Source organism: Rhipicephalus microplus, chromosome 1 (assembly GCF_043290135.1).
Source record: "Rhipicephalus microplus isolate Deutch F79 chromosome 1, USDA_Rmic, whole genome shotgun sequence".
Lineage (NCBI taxonomy): Eukaryota > Metazoa > Arthropoda > Arachnida > Ixodida > Ixodidae > Rhipicephalus > Rhipicephalus microplus.
Window position 1 is genome coordinate 296,047,895 of NC_134700.1, and position 23,257 is coordinate 296,071,151.

General features: G+C 46.3%; 1 protein-coding gene across 3 annotated transcripts in view; it reads left to right on the forward strand.

Annotated features, from left to right (window-relative positions):
* Gel (Gelsolin) overlaps positions 1-23,257 on the forward strand; it is a 154,902-nt gene that overhangs the window by 70,065 nt on the left and 61,580 nt on the right. For all 3 annotated transcript variants that reach the window (XR_012883872.1, XM_075865294.1, XM_037412205.2), the window contains exons 3-5: positions 9,589-9,657; positions 15,575-15,705; positions 22,935-23,215. Coding sequence is in view for 2 of the 3 variants with exons in the window: in XM_075865294.1 (XP_075721409.1) it covers positions 9,589-9,657; positions 15,575-15,705; positions 22,935-23,215 (481 nt within the window). In the remaining variant the exon portion in view is untranslated. The remainder of the gene's footprint in view (positions 1-9,588; positions 9,658-15,574; positions 15,706-22,934; positions 23,216-23,257) is intronic.

A 23,257-nucleotide genomic window follows, 5' to 3' on the forward strand; every position in this document is an offset into this window, starting at 1 on the left:
TATTATAGCAAGTGGCCTGAAGTGGCGTTCGTGCGAGATGCGACCACGTCTACAGTGAAGAAGTTTTTACTTGAACTTTTTGCGCGAGAAGGCTACCCACGTAGTATTGTATCCGATCATGGACCACAGTTCTCTTCAGCAAGCTTTGACGAGTTTCTCACGGAGCGTGGAATAACGCACTACAACTCTTCCGTGTATTACCCACAAGCTAACGGCTTGGTGGAGAGATTCAATAGGGTGCTGAAGTCGTACATTCAACTAGCCCTGCTTGAACGTCGTGACGTACGAACAGCCATGCTTGATTACCTGCAAGTATATCGCTGTACGCCTCACGCGACTACTGGTGCGACACCCGCTGTTCTTCTTCATCGACGCCAACCTCGCACCAGACTTGACATATTGGGATTGCCCGACAGATGCTTCAGCACGGACCCGTCAAGGGCGATTGAACAGCTACGAGAGCATGTCAAAAAGAAGCAAATGATCTCGAAGAGCTACACCGATGAAAAACGTGGAGCCAAGGAACCCAGTTTCGTCGTTGGTGATTACGTGCGCGTTAAGACAACTGCAGCTCACGGTAAGCTGTCTTCACAATTTTCCGCGCCCAAGAAGATCATTGGAAAACGGGGACCGGCCTCGTACCTTTTGGACGATGGGCGTGTGTGGAACGCATCTAAGTTAATCGCAGTTCACTCCGGAGCGGTCAACAAAATGAAATCGGGCACCCCTGCTGTTATGAACTGGACACCTGCATTTAATCGGTCTTCTCATGCATTACAGCCTGAAACCGCTGCCCTTATGAACTGGTCCCCTGCATCTGATCGGTCATCTAGTGCGCCCCAATGGGACACATCAAGAGCGGATGGTCATGAAAGGGCAGACCCCGTATCATCTCCACCAGACGGCACGCAAGCTTTGACCAGTCCAGGATTTAATGCGCCTGCAAGGAAAAGCAAGCGTAAAAAGAAGACCCCAAAGAAATTGAAGGACTTCGTTAGGAAGTAGACAAAAACAGTTTTGTGTGTTTCTACCATTTATTTTTATTTTATTTTATTTTTTTTTGCAAGAGGGGATATGTGGTATAAGGCGTCGCTACCGACTACAGCGCTGTGCGGTGGCACGCGCTCGGTGGCCGCCACGGGAGAGAAGGAAGAAGATGAAATAAACAAGATGTCTCCGTTTATGCTGTGCTATTCATTATGCACGATGTAACAGTTGGGAGAAGTAGAGAAGGAAGAAGTGCAGAGAAGAATAAACAAGGGGTATGAGCCAGGCCACGTCTCCCATTCGTCGTAGCGTCACACAAGTCGACAGGATGAAGACCTCGCAACCACTTCATCGCCCGGCCATCATCATCGAAGACCTCAGCGAGACGCAGTGACCGAACACGGACCACAGAAGAACGCGGACCACCAAGACCCCCAAGCATCATGACAGCACCATCAGACGACCTTGACATCCCCAAGTACACCGGATCAGCGGACGACGGACCCGTACAGGACTGGTTCAATCTGTTCGAGCTCCATGCCGCCGCTGCATCATGGTCGGAACGGGAGATGATCGCCAACTTTACCGACTACATCTCCGGTGAGGCATTTAGGTTTTACCTGATACACATATTCGAAAACGACGAATCATGGCAAAAGATCAGAGAAGAGATGATTGCCCGTTTTAACGACTACGACAAGGACTTCCTCATTACCGGCCATCTGCATAAAACCACACGCGACCGTCACAGTCCACGCTTATTTCTCAAGGAACGTAGCTTTCCACCAGGTTTCCCTTCACGAAAGCCGGTATTTTCAAAGCCGTCGCTCCAGCGCACGACACGAGACGTTGCTTACCCACCTCATGCACTTAGGTTTTCGTCTCGAATACGTGGTCCACCACCCGGTTTTCCATCACGCGGCTCTTCAAGCGTTCCTGTCACTCACCGTTTGCCTCATAAGGACACCATGTTCACGATAGACGAGTTGACGCATCGGAAAAATACCCTGCCAAGCCACTCTTCTTCCGTACGGTTTCATGCATCACCGTTCGGCGCACACACTCTCGAGAGTCCAAACAAAACAGAAGGCTCAGACGCATCGAACGTCGCACGCTACCAGGCGCAAGAACTACTCGCAGTAAACAGCGAAAAGGAAGCCCCTGAAGAGCTTCCTGCCATTTCTACGGCACCGCAGACTTGCCAAAATCTGCAGTTAAAACCTAGTAATGCCATGTCACCTATGGGGCCCACATGCAGAGCTCACCAATTCATGAATCGAACAAATTCAGACGTACATGATACATCAAACCTCGTACAGAGTTGTCTTTCAGAAGCGTGCGTAATGAACCACGTCACCGAGGCCTCTGAAGAGCCTGCTAGCGATGAGGACGCATTACCGACTATGCCCGACAAGCAAGACACTGATTCACCAAGCATCCGCTGTCGACAGGACACGTCAAATACCGAAGGAAATGAATGCCCCATTCCGGAAAGGGCGCCACTACAGCCATCTCTTGAGCAGCCTCAGGAAAGCAAGCAAAGCCAAGTTGATAAACTCATGCTACAACGAGAGAGACTGCAACGAGGGCACCGACGAACGCAAAATTCAACGGAAGCGCACTCACCAATAAAAGAACATCGGAAAATAAGATCTCGAAAACAAAGACGAATTCAAGACGTCAGACACTTTCGCACAAAGAAAAGTCACCAGAGACACTCCCTGCCTCAGCTATTACACCGACTGCACCACCACAGAAAACGCCGAGAAAGACAAGGAAGCACTGCTTGCACACCGCAAGCACTAAGGCACTTCGTCACTGTCTGTCAAAAAGCACGAAAGCAAGAAGCACTGGGATGGCACCATTCACGACGAAAAATACAACCCCGACGACATCCGAACTTCAAATGCTACAGGCACTCCCAACCTTGTCCGTTCTTCACAAAAGCTCAACCGATGTCATCATCAGTTCAGATTTCCAGGGTGTGGTTATGCCATCCAGAACGCAACAGTCAAGCTCGTCCACCAGAGTCGTCATAGAAATCACCGGACTGCTCCCTCAGCCTTGAAGATTCAGTGACATTGTGAAACTCCGTCGGGATGTGAAATTGTGAACTTGGCCATTGTTTTGTTTATTTTCTTCTTCAATTTGTTGTAAGTTTGTAACCGGTGCCATGTTTCGGGGGGAGGGGGAATCCTGTGACGTAAGAAGGCAGGGATGGTTGGGAGAAGTAGAGAAGGAAGAAGTGCAGAGAAGAATAAACAAGGGGTATGAGCCAGGCCACGTCTCCCATTCGTCGTAGCGTCACATATATATATATATATATATATATATATATATATATATATATATATATATATATATATATATATATATATATATATATAGTACAGCAGATCCTCCGTGAGCGGTCACAACGTGGTTTATTTCGAAGTTTCGGCCTAGAGTCTGGCCTTCATCAGGATTATATATATATATATATATATATATATATATATATATATATATATATATATATATATATATATATATATATATATATATATATATATATATATGGGATGGTCGGTGAATGGTTGTGCAGAGTGAGGAGTCGGTTTTTTTTTCAATCAAGAAACTCGCTAGCAGATGCTGCCTGCGTCGTCGTTGCGTGGCGAGAGAGGGGGGGGCGGACGTGCATGCGCAATAAAGGTGGCCACGCCGCACACCGGATTGAGTTGGACCCTGAGAAAACATTTGAGAATAGACCAATACTGCATCTCTTTTGTTTCACTTTCAGCATGTGATACAACACTACCAGAACTTGATGAAGTTCTTTACATCTCAAGGTATTCGAGACATCCACGTAAACGCTGCGAGGCAATTACTTGCGCCTGTCCCTTGTAACAAAAATAGCGAAAATGGACTTTTGAAATAGCCCACGGTGACGTTCCCTGTATCCTCCCGCGTTTTATCATCTAAACGAAGATGACGTTAATCTGATGAAAGCCGAAATATGAATAGCCCGCAGAGGCGACAGAGGAGGGTTGGACCTGTCGAAGGGCGCGACGTGCGCATGCTTGCCGCTGTCGTTCCTTGTTTACAACCTGCCAGGGAGACGTTAGTTCTCGTTGAGGTCCCAGCCGGACACGGCTCTTCATCCGTGCGGCGTCCTGAAAAGACCTCGCAAACCGAGAAGAAAGAAAACTCGGTCCGGCGCCGCTGAAAGGACACGCGTCGCAGCGCGTGGCCCGCACGTCGAGTAGGAGGAAGAGGAAGATCTCTCTCTTCATTCGGCTTCAACCCCTTCTTTCCTCCTCTGAAACGTCGTCGTAACGGTCCTGAGATGAGAGTTTTTCTGTGGCCCTCGCGAGGCTTGCGCGAGGCTTGTCGCGTCGTGACCCTGTAGACGAAGGCTTCGTGCTCGTTTTATTTACTCACGCGAACGGTGTTCACCGCCTCGGTCGCACACTTTTCCCTTATTATTCTTACCACTCGGAAACAAACAGGTGCCGCAATGGTGGACACGGCTTGTCGCCACAGCGTCAGCTCGGCTGCAGATGTTGGAAGAAGTGCGAAAACAGGTGCCCGAAAAAAGGTAAAGTTGCTACACGGACAGCCGTCCGTTGATTTCGTGAAAGGGTCACGTTCGCTGGCTGTGGGACAGCGTGGTTTCACAGTTCTACACACGATTAAACGTCGTGATGAAATACGACGCACGTAGTGTCACAACGTTATTTGACAATTCTCCAGCTCACAAAACACCGCCGTGAAAGGCGAGAAATCTGTGGGTCGAGTCTCGATCAAAAACATGAACGATCACAGTCCGATGATCATGAGCATTCCTATCTGCATCGCAGTATTGCTATGCCTATCAGTGACTATTGATGTATCTGCACAAATATTAGTAGATTGGTAACAGAAAAACGCTAATACATATTTGCCCCACGACGGCTATTCTGTAACATAACTATCGGTAGATTACAATACTGAATGATGAAGAGCGAGACGCTGATATTTTGGTGCACCTATCGCACGTGCAACTTTCGAAAAATAATAAAAAACAGGATATCTACGGAGTTAATGATGATGAAAGGGACGAAGCGTCCGTGCTTCTGTACGTTCATCTGTCTGTTCTTGCTTCCGTCCGTGCGTGCGTCCGGATGGGCGGATGGACAGAAACATGGACGGACAGAAGCAAGAGCGAGCGGACAGACGAACGCAACGACGGACGGACGCATATATGAGCGGACAGATGGATGGACGTTTGGACAGATGGATGGAAGCACGGACGTAAGGACACACGGAAGCATGCACGCACAGACAGAGGGACGGACAGATGGAAACACAAACGGGCGAAAGCACAGACGGATGGATGGACGGGCGAACGAATAGACGCACGGATGGTTGGACACATGAATGGATGAACGGACGCTTCGCCCCACTCATCATCATTCGCTCCTTGGATATGCAGTGAAAAGCACTAACGGTATCTCTTTATATTATTCCCAAGGATGGATGGATGGGAGCTATGAGCGTCCCCTTTATAACGGGGCGGTCACATGTATGTCACCAGGCTCGCAAGAAAAGAAAAAGAGAAAGGGCTTTCTTTTTGTGTTTGAATAATGACTTATCTACTTCGATTAAATCTATCCTATTACAACAAAAAATATAAATTTAAGTTCCATCTCTCCGTTTCTTCAGACAGAATGACCTCATTGTCCTATTATTTCTGTCCTTAGCTATCTCTAATATTCTGCCATCAATACTCTAATGGTCCCTTACTTTCTTATATCGTGGACGTGCTCAGCTTTCCACGTTTTTCCCTGAAACCCAAAGCCTCTCGTAGGCTTGTACACACTCGTATATTTAGGTGTATATCGCCGCATTCAATCAGAACATGTCCAATCGTTTTCTTAGCTCTCCCATCGAATGTACATTGTTATTCTTTATTGAATCCCGCTTTATGACTACGCGTTGTAAGGCAACCCGATCGCGCTTCGAACAGTAAAGCGCTTCCCCTTGAATTATCATACAACCAAACTCACATTGCTGTAGAAGTCCTGGGAACACACATCAAACACTTCGCACGTGCTCCCTGTCATCACCTTGCACTGTTGCCTTCAGAGAGGCGCCAAGCATCGTTCGCTAAAATGATTGTGAAGTACAACGAGAAACTTCCCTCGGGCTTCACTCCTGCATATAAACCATAAATACCTCCTTGGAATCTTATTCGACCCACAGTGCAACTTAGTGTACCAGGGATCCGGAGGAAATCTGAGCTTTCATCGCCTGTGCTGGAACGACTGTATCTTCTTTCGCACGACAAATATTCAGACAGTGTACATATATATATATATATATATATATATATATATATATATATATATATATATATATATATATATATATATATATATATATATATATATATATATACCGATAGCTCCACGAACCACCAGTGTTCGTCAGGTGCAGTAGTTGTCCCAGCAAGAGGTGTTACCATCAGTTTTAGGACTGACCACTCCACGGAATCTACAGTGGTGGAACTATAGCTGGTTTGCGCGCTGCACTTTGTGTGGTCAATCGGGAATCACCGCAACAATGGTCGATTTTCAGCGACTCAAGGGCTGCTCTACAATCTGTGCTCTCAGCACTGCGTCGCGAGCCGTACGAACAGCTTGTTTTCGAAATTCGATGCCTTCTTTACACTTCACACGAGAAAGGGCATCATGCGACGTTTCAGTGGCTGCCAAGTCACTACGGCGTCCTATAGAGAACTAACACGCCGATACTGCCGTGCGGGCAGCTCTTGAAGGAACACGAGAAGAAGCCATACCATTTTCACGGACCGATGCGCGGGAAATCACGTTTTCACTGTGGTGTCCACCAAACAACTGTGGTGCCCTCCTATTTTTCTTCCTTCAAGCACTCTCTGAGGAACCGAAGTAGTGGTAAACCGTAACGTACATTTTTACTGTTCTGACTCGGTATTCTGACTACTTAGAAAATCAGGATGACAAATAACCTTTGGTGAATGTAATTACTTTACTTGAGTTTGTTTACGTTGTTGTAGTTATGTTTTGGACGTACCCCTGGTCCTGATGCTTCAGCACTGCTGAGTGAAGTAGGTTACCTTGCTGATTTTGAACAAATAAATATATGCCATTGCGAAAATAATCTTCAATTCAGAATTCGATATTTTTTTCAAAGCGATTAAGGATTACGCGCAGGCAATTTTTACGCTACTCTTGTATATGAGAATCGCCTGCCCGATTATCTCCAGTTCAACAGAACGATCACTACATCATGGCGTCTAGACTTAGCTTTCAAAGAGAATGCTTGTTTGAAAGACTTTCAGCCATACATACCTTCACACACACTGGCTCTCTTCTATTCTCTATTTAAAAAAACTTCCAGATAATATTCCATTATCGCCTTGCATGTGAGGGAGCTCGACAGTTGTCGCGATTCTCTCAGAATAACAACAGGTAGCGGCTGCTTCACAGAAACTTGCGGAGGGCCACGTGTCGAAAGCGAGTTATGAAATATACGTATTTTGTGAGACCCTCAAAAGTTCACAATACTAAACAGCCTCGCGACATCGATTATGGTTGAACGATGCTGGCCTTAGCCTCCATGATGCCTATAAAGAGGGAGATAGATAAAGTATAAGACATTGACTCGCCGAGTAATAACGGTCACGCCGTGCTTGCTTGCTATCGTGCACCGAGGAAAACAAAGAGGCAGCATGGCATATGAGCACTTGGAGAAATGGAGATGTGTGAAAGGCGTGCACACGTGTACGTGATGAGTGTTTCGGAGTAGTGTCGAAATCCTGACGCTCTTCAGAGCCATGGCGGTACATGTGGTATAATAATATCTGGGGTTTAACACCCTCAAACCACTATATGATTTCGAGAGATGCCGCAGTGGAGGGCTCCAGAAATTTCGTCACGACGTTCTTTAACGTGCGCCTAAATATAAGTACTGGAGCCTCAAACATTTTTCACATTCATTTTAAGTGCAGCCGCCACAGACGGGATTCAATTCCGCAACCTGCGGGTTAGCAGCCGAGCGCCATATATAACCAATGAACCACCACAGTGGGGCGTAAGTACTGTGAGCGTGGAAAGCACAAATACAAGACAGGTGGTTAACCGGAAGTTCATCTGGTTGACTATGCAGTGAAACCTCGTAATAACGAACACTGATATAGATAATTATCGGTTACAGCGAACTGAACACGAGCTTTTTACTCATGCTTTGTTTTGGTGGAATTAGTTCTTTTTAGAGCGAAGCCGAAAATACGAGAGCCACCGCAGTATCGGTTCTAACATGCAAATATATACACCGTGTAATGCTCGAAACACGAAAGCTTGCACAATTGACCATGATGCATATTCATTGTGGTTGCGACATTAAAGGTCTGGGAAAACATTAGCTTTAAAATGTTGTGGAAGTATTCGTCGTCTGACGCAAAAAAAAAACGTATTTAATGGTTGCACCACCTACAAGGTATGGAGAAAACTTTAGAAGCTCATCTGTTTATAGTGGGTATGATGTCTAAAATGATCGGTATTTGTATCTAACATCTTTTCCCCAGGCTAGTTTATAATTTGATATAGGTGATCTTTATCTCCACTATTATAATGAACATTTGATATTACGAGCTAATTTATGGCCCTATGCTATTTGATTATAGATAAGTTCGACTGTTTATTCGTAGGAGAAGGAAAAATAGGAATAGAAAAAAAATCACAGCATATCCACGAAGTGAACGATCACAAGTGGGGCGAAGCGTCGGTCCGTACATCTGTCTGTGTGTACGTCCGGCGGTGCATGCGTCCATGCGTCCGATCGCGTTCGAGAATGCAGACGGCGTGCGGGTAACACCGACGAGACGTGAGCGAACGAAGCCGAGCGCAAGTGTCCTCAACGCGCCTGTCGCTCTGCTGCGTCCCCGCCCCACCAACGATCCACCACGTACTGCGATTATCCAGAAGACTGGGAGAGGCACTCGTTCGTGCACCCAGGCAAAGCGCGCGCAGCAGCCAATCGGAGAGTAGCGGCAGAGTATCGCCATCTAGGAAATGAGATAAGAAATGGTCATCCATTTCTCTTTCTCGTCTCTTCTTCTCTCGGTTACGCGTGACAAGTGACAAGGTTAGACTGTAAGGAGCTTCACCTCTAAAACGTCATCAGCGAGAGAAATGGAGAAAGAGGGAGAGAGTAGAATGTTTCCTGAGAGTATTCAAGTAGAAGGGCAGTGTCATGTGGCCGGGCTATACTAGGTGCAGCCCACGTGCTTCTTTGTCAGTGACGCAGTCGACACCTATCCTTACGCAATGCGCAAAGATGAAATCTGTGAGGGAAGTAACGGAACCAAGTGACGCCCACCCGAAGGCTCTTTATTCGCGCCCACGCTCGCGCGTGACCCTAAAAGCATCTCGGGGCGGCATATATTCGTGCCGGCTTTGTCGCGCTCCCAGAATTTCCGGCCGGGCCCCGCGCACGGCCTTTCAGGGACCAGACGCGAACAGCTGCCGATGTCGATCTCGAACCTAAGCTTTCGCTTCCCGGCCTTTTTCTCATGGTGTTTGTTTCGTTCTCTGTTCGCAGACGAAGCAAGCGAAGAGCGGCAGACTCGAGTGGAACATCCACTTCTGGCTGGGACGAGACACGTCGCAGGTTTGTGTACAACACTACCCGAGTCTGACATCCTGCAGATTGTGCCTTGGACTGATTTCCCGTGGTTTAGTAGGAGGAAACAGAGAGATTACACTGATATTTGACTGAGCCTCTGAGTTGGCAATAGTGCTTAAAATTTGGCATGGGGTCAATGTATAGACAAAGAAGAGGTGTCTAATCGAAAAAGTGACCTTATAAGAAGGCACATATTCCCTGTGGTTTAGTAGAAGGAAACAGAGAGATTAAACGGATCTTTGACTGAGCCTCTGAGTTGGCAATAGTGCTTGAACTTTGGCGTGGGGTTAATGTATAGACAAGGAAGAGGTGTCTAATCGAAAAGGTGACATTGTAAGCAGACCTAACTTGTTAACCATATGTGTACGACTAACATGGCCACCTGCGGCGCAGCCAGCAATTTTTCCGTGAAAGGGGTTGAAAGGGGTAGGGTATGTTCTTTACGCATACTCGTGCCAGCACTTGCGGCTGTGCGTGCACGTATACCACCACCCATTTTTTAAAATTTGAACGTGCGAGCGTGGACCATCCAGTCGATAAGTGGCCTTTAAAGGACCACAGTGGTAAAATGAACAAGAATACGTGCATGCCTGCTATGTCCTGTGCGCTGTCTTCTGCTAGGATGTTCCGGGAACCAGACACCAGGACGCCCGGAACAGGGGATTCAGCGATTCATGCTCGCGCGTTCAGGTTTAAAAGCTGGGCGGCAAAACGGAAACATTATAAGGAGACGGAGCAAGACACCCCAACTCACACTGGCTACGCCGGTGTTTGTGCAGGGCACGTCTTCTACTGATTTGCTATGACGTAGCAAAAAAATAATCCACGAGTGTTGAATGAAAGGCATGCACAAGCTTGTTTCAAACCTTGGTGGCGTGGTGTATCAAATAATCATCACGCCAAGCAAAGCACAACTAGTCTGGGCATACAGAATCACAAGAACAGCAAATATTAGCGTTGTCGTGTACAGCAGGCCACTTATACTTGGATTAAACAACAAAGTGCCGAGCTGGAACAAGAGCCTTGGCATAGTGCCAGTGTATTGAGAAGCAGAAGATTAATCTGAGGAATCTCAGATGACACTGGGGACGTAATGAATACTATAGCATGTTTGAATAGGGTTCAGTCCACGTCAACTGTTCTAGCTGTGACGCTCACCAAAAATGGATTTCTGTAAGAAAGAAGAAAGTAAGAAATCTACACAGATATAGATGTTACTTTTACCATACTTTCTCAAAATAATTTGAAGGGTAACTTTTTTTGCGCACGTGACCACCATTTGGAATTTAGGAAATAATGAAAACCCAGGTAGGAAAAAATATCCCCATAAATCGACTGTTTCGCGCATTCTTTCAAGACTTGCTCTTTCGCATTTTCGAGCAATGTGTTTTTTTTTCTGGGAGAGTTCCTTATGGTAGCTTTGAATGTTTTATTCCTTGACGCATAGGCAAAGGTGAGTAAATTGCCGCGTTTTAGAAAATTCTACAAAGACTATTATTGATAATATGTATACAAATCAAATCTTCTATGAAGCTTTTCATAAAACGTAATATTTTCTAATATTCTTATTTTGCATGTGTGTGGTGCATATGCTCTAAAATAAAATGATTAACTTGGGAAAAGTGCCAGTTTGTCTATGTTGAGACAAACTGGCATGTTGAGTTTGTCTATGTTGAAACCTAACGTGGTTCAAGAAAAAAATCGGAGGAAAGTGCATACAATTGAGAAACATTGCACGTTTGTTCACGGAAAGTTTAACCCAAACAATTTCTAGTGGCGAAAAAAAAACTTGTAGTTTAGTTCCACTATTGCATTATTTTGCGATGGCAGTAATACAAGCCAACTAAATTTGCTGCATAAAAAGAGTGACCGTGTAATTGCAGTACATCAGTGTGATTTTCTCAGATTTTTTTTCATAGAAATTGATTTTCTGTCACGGCTGGGGCTGTTGTCGAGGAAAGATAAAAAAAAGACGTAAAAAAAGTACACGAAGACTGGAAGCGCCTTGCCTTATCGTAACGCTGACATAAAGGGCGGAAACTTCCTATACCTCTCATGCTTCCTTTGTATTCGCTCGCGCATGCTGATACGCAGCAGCAACGCTGCCCCCCCCCCCCTCATTGGTGGTTGCCGGGCATCCTACTAAAAATAGATCACGAACAGAAAATTTCATTACGTCACTGGTGAGGTCACCAAATAGAGGTAAAGGATGAAAAATAGAGAGGAGGAGGGTTGCCGCGAAAGCCCTCCTTTCCCACTTAGCGGAACGCGCTCGTGCGTCCTTTCCGGTCCGCTAGCCAAGTTTCCTAAATATACACTAGAGGGACTCTGGCGCTAGTGTCTATGTGAGATGCAACGCACGGCGCTTCAGCGAGCATGGGAATGATGTGTAGGTAATACGCGGATTAGTCTTATCTTCGTACTTCTGGCTGCGTGTGTTCGTGTGGCTTGAAGTTGTTCTGTCACGAAACATAAGTCACCGAATCTTCAGCGGTCGCGCTTTACCACCTTATTCTTTTAGGTTTACCTTTTCAAATTGGGTCACGAATTTCAAAAGGTTCTTTCTCTCGAAACAAAACCGAAACACAGCAATGAACGCAGACACAAGCGTGATTCGCCGCCCGCAAGTCGCCGCCCGGCTAGGCAAATCCGTGTACTACCAATCATTCTCATGGTCACTGAACGATCGCAGCACCAGAGTCTTTTAATTTTAAGAAACTCTATGCCGCTAGCCACTTGGGCAATGCGGCCATTCGTGAACTTTTGTTAAACATTTTTAAAAATTTTATTCATGCGTTCTAAAGAGGAGAAAGTTAAGCTGACTAATTTCTCAATAAGACGAAGATCGATCGCCACAAATAAAATGAAATGAACTTCTCTATTGCACGTTTTGTATAAAAAAAGGAGACATACACGTGTGAAAGTGACAATCTATAAAAGCAGCCTTAACTGACATACGGACATCATGAGCAAACATTAAACCCAGAATATCTGAACCAATGCGAAAATTATTAACAATCTGGAGTAGGACACAATGTATTTGATCCAATCACGTTTGTTATGACGGCGTGCATAGTTTTCTTACCAAACAGGACCGAGTTCAGAGGCTCAAAGAGATCAGAAGTTTTTCGTGAAATAACGTCGCTGGAAACAGTGTTCCGGCAAGTTGACTTGTCCTTGTGAGGACAACAGCGTTGCCTTGATGAAGAAAAGTTCACTTGTTGAAACGTTGGCTCTATCGACATTCTCTGTAACGATCTTCAGAAGCATTTAGTCCATTACGTGTATTTGTGCGACAGTATTAGAACTTGAGACACAAATTTTCAGACCAATGCTACAAGAATTTCAGGAGCAGGAAGCAACCTATAATTTGTTGACGTCATTTGAAGTACAAGCAAAAAGTAAAAGAAACGAAAACTATGCTGCCAAGCCAACTCAAATTCAAGCATTTTAATAAACGAATTTTCCCGAGAGGAGCGTGGCTGCCGTCTTCACCAATTAGTAAAGCGGCACTGCACTTTTGTCAGCCCAGTCAGGCTTGCAGAGAACTGGGTTTATTAATGTACTCATGCAATATCAATGCCTGCTTAAATAATGGGTCCAAATACTTGTGCTCACCCATCGCCTTAGGAAACGCTGAAAAAACTTCGCGGAACTTGAAATCTCCGGGTTAGCACACCGCAGAGCTGCCGAAAACGTGTGTTGCCCGATTGAGCCGTCTTCGACAAACGCATGATTGAGTTGTTCGGCGTAGCTCACTGCGGCTTCCGTTCTCTGCCCGCCACACATTGCTCCCTTTCTCTTCCCCGTAGTGGGCACGCCAACAGAGTGAGATAACTGAGCGTGATCCAACTTCTAATATCGCTGAGCGAGGGGCGAGAAGGAACGAAAGACAGCGCTGCGAACCACACCATGCTGCGAACTCAAGTCAATCACTTCCCGCTCTTAGCCTGATTAAATGTCAATTCTCAAAATGGGGAATAAGAAAGGACACATAAACAAAAGAAAACCTCTTTACAGGGGTATCAATTTTTTTGTAAAAACTTGTGGAAGCCAATAAATGCGAACATTCACATGAACCTCACTCAGTTCAGCCGGATCCTGGGAAGCCCGACAACCGCTACGAGCATGCATGTTCCTTGACGCCGAAACTAGCACTCAGTTTCCGCAGCCTGGATGACATTCCGCGGAGTCAACGTCAGCCTATTGCCGATGACTGTCCTAAACCTACCGTTTGAAAATACGCGCCTTGAAACGCAGGGTTGAATAAATGAAATCGGAGGCTTACCTATTATAAGCTCATTGAAGGTCCACATAAACAAAAAGCTTATAACGACAAAGTGTGACACATGTTGCCGAACTAAAGCTTCAGAATCACTTAATGGGGAACTGAGTTTTGATTGCGATAGCACTTATATGGACGCTCTCGCTGGATTTCGCCGCCGGTGTTGGCATGGGTGTCGACGTGGCCGCGGACGTCGGCGTCGATGTCATGCGCTGTATATGTTTACGTATCTATATGTATGAATACACAAGAAAGAAAGAAAAAACTCTGAAAAAGAAATACTCCGGTGCGCGGAACCGAACGTGGGACCTCCGCGTCGTGAATCCGAGGCGTTGTAACCACTGAGCCCCCGAGAGGTACCTCCTTCAATGTTCAAACGGAAAGCTATTCATGTCTACCACTTACCGCTGTTGGTGGGCCTATGGGGGGGGGGGGGGCTATCGTGTTTTCTGCATTATCAGCAAGATGGCGCTGTGAGCGTGCGGCGGCTCTCACCTCTCACGCGTACTTTGGCCCACGTAGAGAATAAGGGGGTGTACGCTCTATCGCACGCCCTTATCTTGCAGTGGGGAGAATCGTACGGCTTGGCTAGCCTTTGAGTTTCGTCGGAACGATTCTGTTGTAGTTACCGTGCGCACAAAGGTCACTGCAGTTGTTGCACAGCCTTCGTTTGCGAAAAGGGTGTGCTTTTCAGACACAGCCAAGTAACAATGGAGACGCTTATTCGCGTTAATCTGTACCTGTGAGTAAAATTCGTTCGTCCTTTGTGCGTGAGAAACGTGGGGTACGTTTCGATCTGCTTGCCATTATGCGCGTGACCTTTCAATTTGTTGCTATCGCGTTCATTGCGTCGCCTTTGCGGCAAAGCTGGGACTTCTTCCAAAGCATCATTATCTTCTGTTACGTTGCGGGGTTTGCGTGGTGTTCTTGTGAAAGAACAACATTGCTGGGCTGCTGGGTACAAACTGCTTTACCTGTTCGCGGAACGCGCGATCCGTGCGCTGTGTCCTTCTTGAAGGGAAACCGTAACCCAATAACCCTTTCGCTCCTGCCGGCCGGCGGATTGACCGAAAGCCAGCGATTGTGACACCAGGAGCGATGGTATGCCTATTTGCCGGGAATGGCAGTGCATAGCTTGTAGAACATCACAATCTTCCTTTCAGGAACTCGTTCTTTTTTATATGCAGGCCCTTATCTGCCTCGATTGCTCGAGTGATCCGCTGGAGAGGGAGAGAAAAGGGAGAAGAGACAAATGAATAGCAGGAGAGAGATGCAAAGAAAGAACCGCTACAAAGCGTATGCTAAGTTCATTGTACGAGGCTTTTCATTGTGTGATTCATGTGCGCACGAAATTGCTCTGTTCGCAAGCATTGTTTCTAAATGTAACTAGAAGTGTAGAACACAGACAGCGCACCATATTCAGTGCTTGATAACTCTCGATGAATGTAGAAGGCGGATGACTACCGTATTCTGGTAGAGTTCACATAGAACAAGGGTTTACTCATCCAATGGCATTGAATTGTTTTCTGGTACCCCCTTACTGAGTCTTTGTGGCAAGGCTGAACCTCATGCACGTAACTAACTTGTTCACTCGTTCCTTGCTCGTTGCAAACCCAGGACGAGTACACGGTCGCCGCCATCAAGAGCGTGGAGCTGGACGACTCGCTGGGGGGCAGTCCTGTGCAGCACCGAGAGGTGCAAGACCACGAGTCGGACCTGTTCCTGTCTTACTTCAAGAACGGCGTCAAGTAAGCTCTTTGATCTCTACGCTTTAGTTTACTTCATTGTAAAAAGGTTTAGACTGACGCATTGAACTAGTATAATGTAGTCGGGAGGCGAAACGACAAACAGTGATCTAGAAGCAAACGCCTGTTTCCTTTCGTGGCAGTATAATCATTCTTGTGGTTTTGGGTCCCGAAACTGCGATATGATTACGAGGGATGCCGCAGTTGGTGACATAAGTGTAACGATGCCCTGAACAGAAGCACAGAGTAGCTACGCAAGAACCACTTTCATGTGTATCTCCGAAAATTTCTAACACCTAGGGTTCTTCAACGTGTGCTTAAATCGAAGTACACGCACCTCAAGCCTGACAGAACAAGTGAACATCAATGCAGTCGTGAGACATGAATGAGCGTTTGCCAGCGTAGTGGGTCGGCTCACTACGCTGACAAATCGTATCGCACTAGTTGAGTACGGTAAATGGATTCACGAGATACCGTCCAAACCTCCACCCGTGAATATGTGTGCAAAAAGACGCCCACTTGCTGGGTTGGGTGGAGCAACGCCACCATGGCGAAGAAGATAGCTGTGTGTCGTAGTGTGCCTACAGGTAGCAACATTAAACAGGGGGCGGAAACCCTCTATACCTCCCATGTATTCGCTCTCGGCAGTGGCAGCGCCGATTTTACCAGTGGTGGTTGCCGGGCATCCTACTAGAAAAAACTCAGGCACAGAAAATATATTTCATGACGTCACTTGTGACGTCCAGAAATAGAGGGAAAAGACGAAAAATTGAGTGCACGAGTGGAGAGGCTAGCCTCTCTAGCTGGAGGGTTGCTGCAGAAGCCCTACTTTCCCACTTCGCATGCAAGCGGATTGCGCTCGTGCCCTCTGTCAGGTCCGCTTCGTGCTCCCAACTGGGCTGCAGAAATTAGGCACCTTGTTCTTCTTTTAACCACTACCACCACCAGCTCCGCTGCCCGCCCGCTAGTTGCGGCCATTCGTAAGATTTTCCTAATGATTTTTTTTTATTTTGATTTTGTTCGTCTTTTCTGAAGAGGCGAAAGTAGAGCTGACCGATCTCTCAGTGAGACGAAACTCGATCGGCCCAAATAGAATTAACTTTGTTTTGTATAAAAGTGGAGACATACACGTAGTATGAAAATGTCAACCCGTAAAGACAGATTTAACAAGTGACATACGGACATAATGGGTAAACGTGGAACCCAGAATATCCAAACCGTTGCGAAAAATATCAACAATTTGGAGTAGGAGACAATGCATTTGACTCAATCACGTTTATTATGACGGCATGCATAGTTTTCTAACGGAACTTGAGTACCAAATGGGACCGAGTTCAAAGCTTAGGTTCGAAGCGATCAGAAGTTTTTCGCGAAAGAACGTCGCTAGAAACAGTGTTCCGGCAAGTTGACTGGTCTTTGTCAGGGCAACAGCGTTGCCTTGATGAAGAAAAGTTCACTTGTTGAAACGTTGGCTCCATCGACATTCTGTGTGACGATCTTCAGAAGCATTTAGTCCATTACGTGTATTTGTGTGACAGTATTAGAACTTAAGGCACAAATTTTCAGACCAATGCTAGAAGAATTTCAGGAGCAGGAAGCAACCTATAATTTGTTGACGTCATTTGAACTATACAAGCCGAAAGTAAAAGAAACGAAAACTATGCTGCCGAGCCAACTCAAATTTAAGCATTTTAATAAACGCAACAGGAGCTTGGCTGCCGTCTTCACCAATTAGTCAAGCGACACCGCACTTCCGTCAGTTTAGTCAGGCTTGCAGAGAACTGGGTTTAATCACATGTACTTGGGCAAATTCGCCTCGCCGCGGTGGTCTAGTGGCTAAGGTACTCGGCTGCTTACCCGCAAATCGCGGGTTCGATTCCCGGCTGCGGCGGCTGCATTTCCGATGGAGGCGGAAATGTTGTAGGCCCGTGTGCTCAGATTTGGGTGCACGATAAAGAACCCCAGGTGGTCGAAATTTCCGGAGCCCTCCACTACGGCGTCTCTCATAATCATATGGTGGTTTTGGGACGTTAAACCCCACAAATCAACTCGGGCAAATTCAATACCTGCTCAAATAATGGGTCCATTCTTGTGCTCACAGTTGCCTTTAGGAAACGCTGTAAGAACCTTCGCGGAACCTGAAATACCCGGGTTAGCACACCGCAGAGCCACGCAAAACATCTGTTGCTATCTTCGACAAATGCATGGTGAACTTATTCGGCGTAGCTCACCGCGGCTTCCGTTCCCTGCCCGCCACAGCTTGCTGTCTTTATCTTTCCCGTAGTAAACACGCTAGCCGAGCGAGATAACTGAGCGCGATCCAACTTCCGATATCGCTGAGCGATGGGCGAGAAGGATTGGAGGCAAGCGCTACGGACGGAAGGTAATCACTTTTCGCGCTTCGCCTCATTTGAAATTCACAAAATAAGGAATAAGAGAGGCATGTAAAGAAAGAGAGAAGTTCTTTAGAACGCTGTCTATTTTGTTTATTTTTGAAAATTCATTTGTAAAAGTCAATAAATACGAGAATTAACATCAACCTCTCTCCGAATTCAACCGGATCTTAGATGCCCGGAAACCGCTACGAGCGTGCGTGTTCTTTGAAACCAAAACTAGCACTGAGTATCAGGGGCTTAATAGAAATAAGAAGGAATGAAACAAACAGCACCTCGCGAATGTTTGTAGAGGGGAATGTAGTGTTCATGGAGGGATGGTTGTAAAACTTCACTTATATGCAGTTTTGACAGAATGTTTTTTTTATTGAAAGCAGGCAAAAATAAGTATAGAAAATGGCCGTAATCCACTCATTTAGCAGAGAAACGTTGCTAAAACAGGTTTTTCTAAACGCGAACGAAAGTTCAGAGAGAGAGAACAGAAAATCAAAGCTTAGAATGCAGTCATTGAAAACAAATTGAAAGACAATCTTGCCGTGATAACTTGGAATATCCAACAGCAGGTGACAACAGCCAATCGCTTTTAGGCAACAATAGCCATAATTACAACGCAAGCACTGCCAGTTGTTACACAACACTACCTCTATTTTCTTCTAACGTTTTTTGTGTCAGAAAAAAGTCACAGCTTTGCCGTAAATGCAAAAAATGAACGTGATAGCAATAGATTGGAAGGTCGCGCGAAAAATGGCAATCAGATCGAAACGTGCCCGCGTTTCTCACGCACAATTGACTCATAAAACGTACTAACAGGCATGGATGAACGCGAATCAGCGTCTTAGCTGTTGCTTCGCTGTCTGAAAAACGCCCCCTTTTCGCAAATGGAGACTGTGCAACAAGTGCAGTGACCAATGTGCGCCCGGTAACTGCAACGGGATCGTTCCGGCGAAAGCCCAGAGTTTACGATTGTTCCTTCCACGAGATAAGCGAGCGCACTGGAGAGCGTCCCTTCTACGCAGGGCAAAGTACGCTGGGAGATGAGAGCGCGCGCCGCCGCGTCGTGATGATCTGGCTACGCTGTCGGTGCGAGCTCACTGCGCCATCTCGCTGGCAATGCTGAAAACACGATATTATTTCTCCCGAGATGCCCATTGCCAGCGGTAAGCGGTAGACATAAATAGCTTGCTGTTTGAACGTTGAAGGAAGTGCTCCTTCGTGGCTCAGGGGCTAACGCTTTGCACTTGCAATGCAGAGGTAGGAGCTGCGATTTCGCGCGGCGGAGTCTTCTTCTGGATTATTTTTCTTTCTTGTGGTTTCATAGATATATAGATAGGTATATAGATACGGTGAGTGACGCCCACGTTGACGCCGGTGGTAAAATACAGCCAAGAGTGCCTATATAGTTGCTATCGCTATGAAAACGAGGGTGCTAGAGGTTCAATAGCTTGGAGCGACGTCTTCCTCTATAAACTTACGACCTGCTCATGCCGTCACTCCCCGTGTTGGCTAATTTGCTTTTGATTGTTTATGTTTATTAGTTCTGTAAAGTGACACAGCACGCCAAGGCACCCCAACTTACCGCTGCAGCCTGTCAAACCGCTTTTCCGCAGCTACGTGCGCGCGTTCGCTCGTTTTTTTAAAGACGATATCTTTCTTGGGGACCTTTGACGCAAAGATTTTGATCTGTCTGTCTGTCTGTTTGTCTGTTTGTCTGTACATTTGTCTGTCTGTTTACTCTTAACAGTATCGGGTATTCGAAACGGCCGACCTCATCTGGAGCGCCCACCTATGTTGCTCAAGTTTCAGCGTTCATACCTGTGCAATTCTCGATTAAAAAGTAATTATTGCGCATGTCTGGGGCACCATAACAACACGTATATATTCTGCATGTGCGTCTTTTACTAGCAAAGGCATACATAAGTTATTCTATAGACCGTAGCGCTTATCACGCTGCGCTGATCAACTATACGCTCGCACGGAAAGGCGAGTGTTTCGAACGCTTTGCTAAAACGATACGGTGGTGGCACCCACCCGTCGCCTTGCGTTCTACACCTTATCACCTCTGAGGCGGGCGCTCACAACTCTCTCAGAGCCACGCGCTTTGTTTTTGAAAAAAAAAAAAACTGCCAGATGGCGCTCGTGTCTCACGTGTGACGTGACTTGATGCGTTCGTTCGCCTCCGCAGCATGCTTGAGGCACTCTAACGCAGCGCCTCCAGAATACCATTCGCCGAATTTCTTGAGCAGAACATCAAATAAACGTTTTGTTCACTTTCTCCACACGCAAGACTATCGTCTTTCGACGACATTTGCAGGTAAAATGCAGATATGGGGCCAATTTTTTTCTTTCTTTTTTTTTTTGAAGGTTGGCGCTTGAAAGTTAAAGTCTTCCTGTTAAGGCGCTAGCACAGGTATTGAGCTATAATGTTGCTTCGAGATGTTTAATTTGTGAATTGCTCGATCTACGCGTTAGAAACTAGAAAAACAATGAAAGGAACGCGCACGCACGAGTGAACCACGACGTTGGTTCTTCGTCTGCCATTGGGATAAGTCGCGGCGGCACCTGGCGGCATCTCTGGTCCCTACGCGCCAGTTTTTAGGCCCGAACACCTCCGTAGGAGTGGCGCCAGAGAGCAGGTCGTAAGTTTACAGAGGAGTTCGTGCTTGGAGCGCATGAGTAACCCGTGTGACAGCGTGAAAGAAGAAGAAAATATGGCGCGAACATTCTCAGAACAAAAAAATAAAAAGGAAGCTGGCAGGAGAACTGATAAGTGGAACCAGATGTGTGCACAAAACAAGGGGTGAATGCGTCGAAATGCTTCAATAGGTCGCGCAGAGCCTGGCTTCCCGTTTTAGCATACAGTTCACTTCCGTGCACACATCATAAAAGATGAAAAAAAAGAAGTGCTCCGGAGAGTGTCTAAGAGCATTCCAAAAATTTAGGATCTACATCTACATTCGCCACACGCGTTGGAAGCTGAGAAGCAGGTGGAAAACAGTCGCGACCGCGGCTTCTGGGAGACCACTGGCGTTCTCGGAGACCAACCGGTCGACTTCCGTTTTCCATTCTTTTTGCAAGAGAAGCTTACAGATTTCTGGTGGCGGCCTTGTCGGACTCGAATTACTCAGCGCCGGCTGGTTACATGAATGCGGTATTAGAATCTGCGCCGGTCACACCTGTATACTTTTGATGCGCTGTTTTTCAATGACTGACGCCCTCTCGATCGTGGGCTTGTCGGCGATCAATGCTTTCTGATATGCAGCCTGATGTTTTATCGAGGCCACCTGTCGTTTTAATGTGTCCGACTTCATTATTTATTTATTTATTTATTTATTTATTTATTTATTTATTTATCTACAATGCCTACACTAAAAAAACGAGTATTAAAGGAGTATTTCCGCTACAGAAGAACAATCGTCATCTACTTCAAATACTTTCCTCGCGCTATCATGACGGTTCCGGTAGTTCGAGTTCTCGAATGGCACGCGCGTTATCAGTGTGACATATGATTCCCGACAGGAGTGTGGCCAGCGCCGGGTTTTCCAGAAATGTGAGCAAGTCAGATGACTATTATTGTTGTGTAGCAGAACTACTTCCCAAATACTCCCAGCGCCCGCGTGGGGCATTCTTGTAGGGGGAGATATGAACGGATATGAACGCATGACCTTAATATCCGGCTCCATCGCCGGAGCTTGAGTCAAGAGGCAGGATGCTAAAAGCGTAACCGCGCTCTCTCACCACGCTCACAACCGAAACGAGCCGTTTCGCTTCCGCCGGGGATAGAAAGAAAGAAGAAAACAAAGAAAGGAACAGAAGTACCAGTTGAGTCAGGCAAGCATAAGCAAAGCGTAGCTTGCCCCCCATTTTCCCCATAGAAGGGCTCCTCAATTTTTCTTTCACAGCTTCCTGTCACTTGCGACATGAGTTTCTGCCAACGCAGCTAATTTTCACTGTTGCAATAATGCTATTTCCGAGATGAGTGGATGCGATGATTATGTGCACTTTAACGTCTTCACAGGTCTCCCGTAACTTCCTCCATTTTTCTGCTGGATTCGCCTTCGAAAGTTACTTTACTAATAGCCTAATACAGGACTGTACGTTTAATTTTTTCATGTTAACATCCAAGTAAAAAGGATCAGACGCCTTCACTTCTGCATCCATTTTTATTGAACTTCATTCATTTTTATTGGAAACTTCAGGTGACCTTCATGTTCTTTTTAAGTCCCTAGTTAGGAGTTGTATCCTCTAGAACCCTCAACTTCAAGCACCCCTTTCTTTTTATATATGACTAATTTTTCCTGGGTTCCGTAACATTCGAGCCAACGATGAACTTCCGGTTGGCTGCTAGTGCGTTCGGGTGTGCTCCATGCAAAACGCAATGTCGCTCGGTGCTAGCGCTAAAATACTAGCATAATTATTGACAATGAAAAAAAAAAAGCAATGTAAGTAGTCAACATCTGTATACCTTCAGTTGTTTTAATTGGTTGGTTCTCTATTTTTCTAAATACCTAACGCAGGGGTAGTGCATAATGTTGACATTCCCGTTGGTAGTGCTATCTTTACATCTAGATTTACGGTACTTGTAGGCCCGTGTACTCAGATTTGGTGCACGTTAAAGAACCCCAGATGGCCCAAGTTTCTGGAGTCCTACACTATGGCGTTTCTCATAATCATATGGTGGTTTTGGCACGTTAAACCGCACATATCAATCAATCAATCAATCAATCAATCAATCAATCAATCAATCAATCAATCAGATCTACGATACTCAATGCTCATTTAGGTCTGGCGATAGTTACAGTTTTGAAACGCTTTGCCGAGCAGTGCTGGTGTGCCACGCAGGTACCTGGAGGGTGGCATCGAGTCCGGTCTGCAGAGCGTGGACAAGACGGTGCACAAGCGGCTCTTCCAGGTCAAAGGGCGCCGCAACATTCGCGTGCGACAGGTGCCCCTGGAGGCTAGCTCGCTCAACCACGGCGACTGCTTCGTGCTCGACTGTCGCGACAACGTGTACGTCTTCGTGGGCCACCGAAGCGGCGGCCTAGAGCGGGTCAAGGCCATACAAGTGGCCTCGGGCATACGAGACGACGTCCACGGCGGCCGAAGCAAGATCAGCATACTCGGTACGCATTTCCGTCACTGCATGACATTTTGGAAGCAAGAAA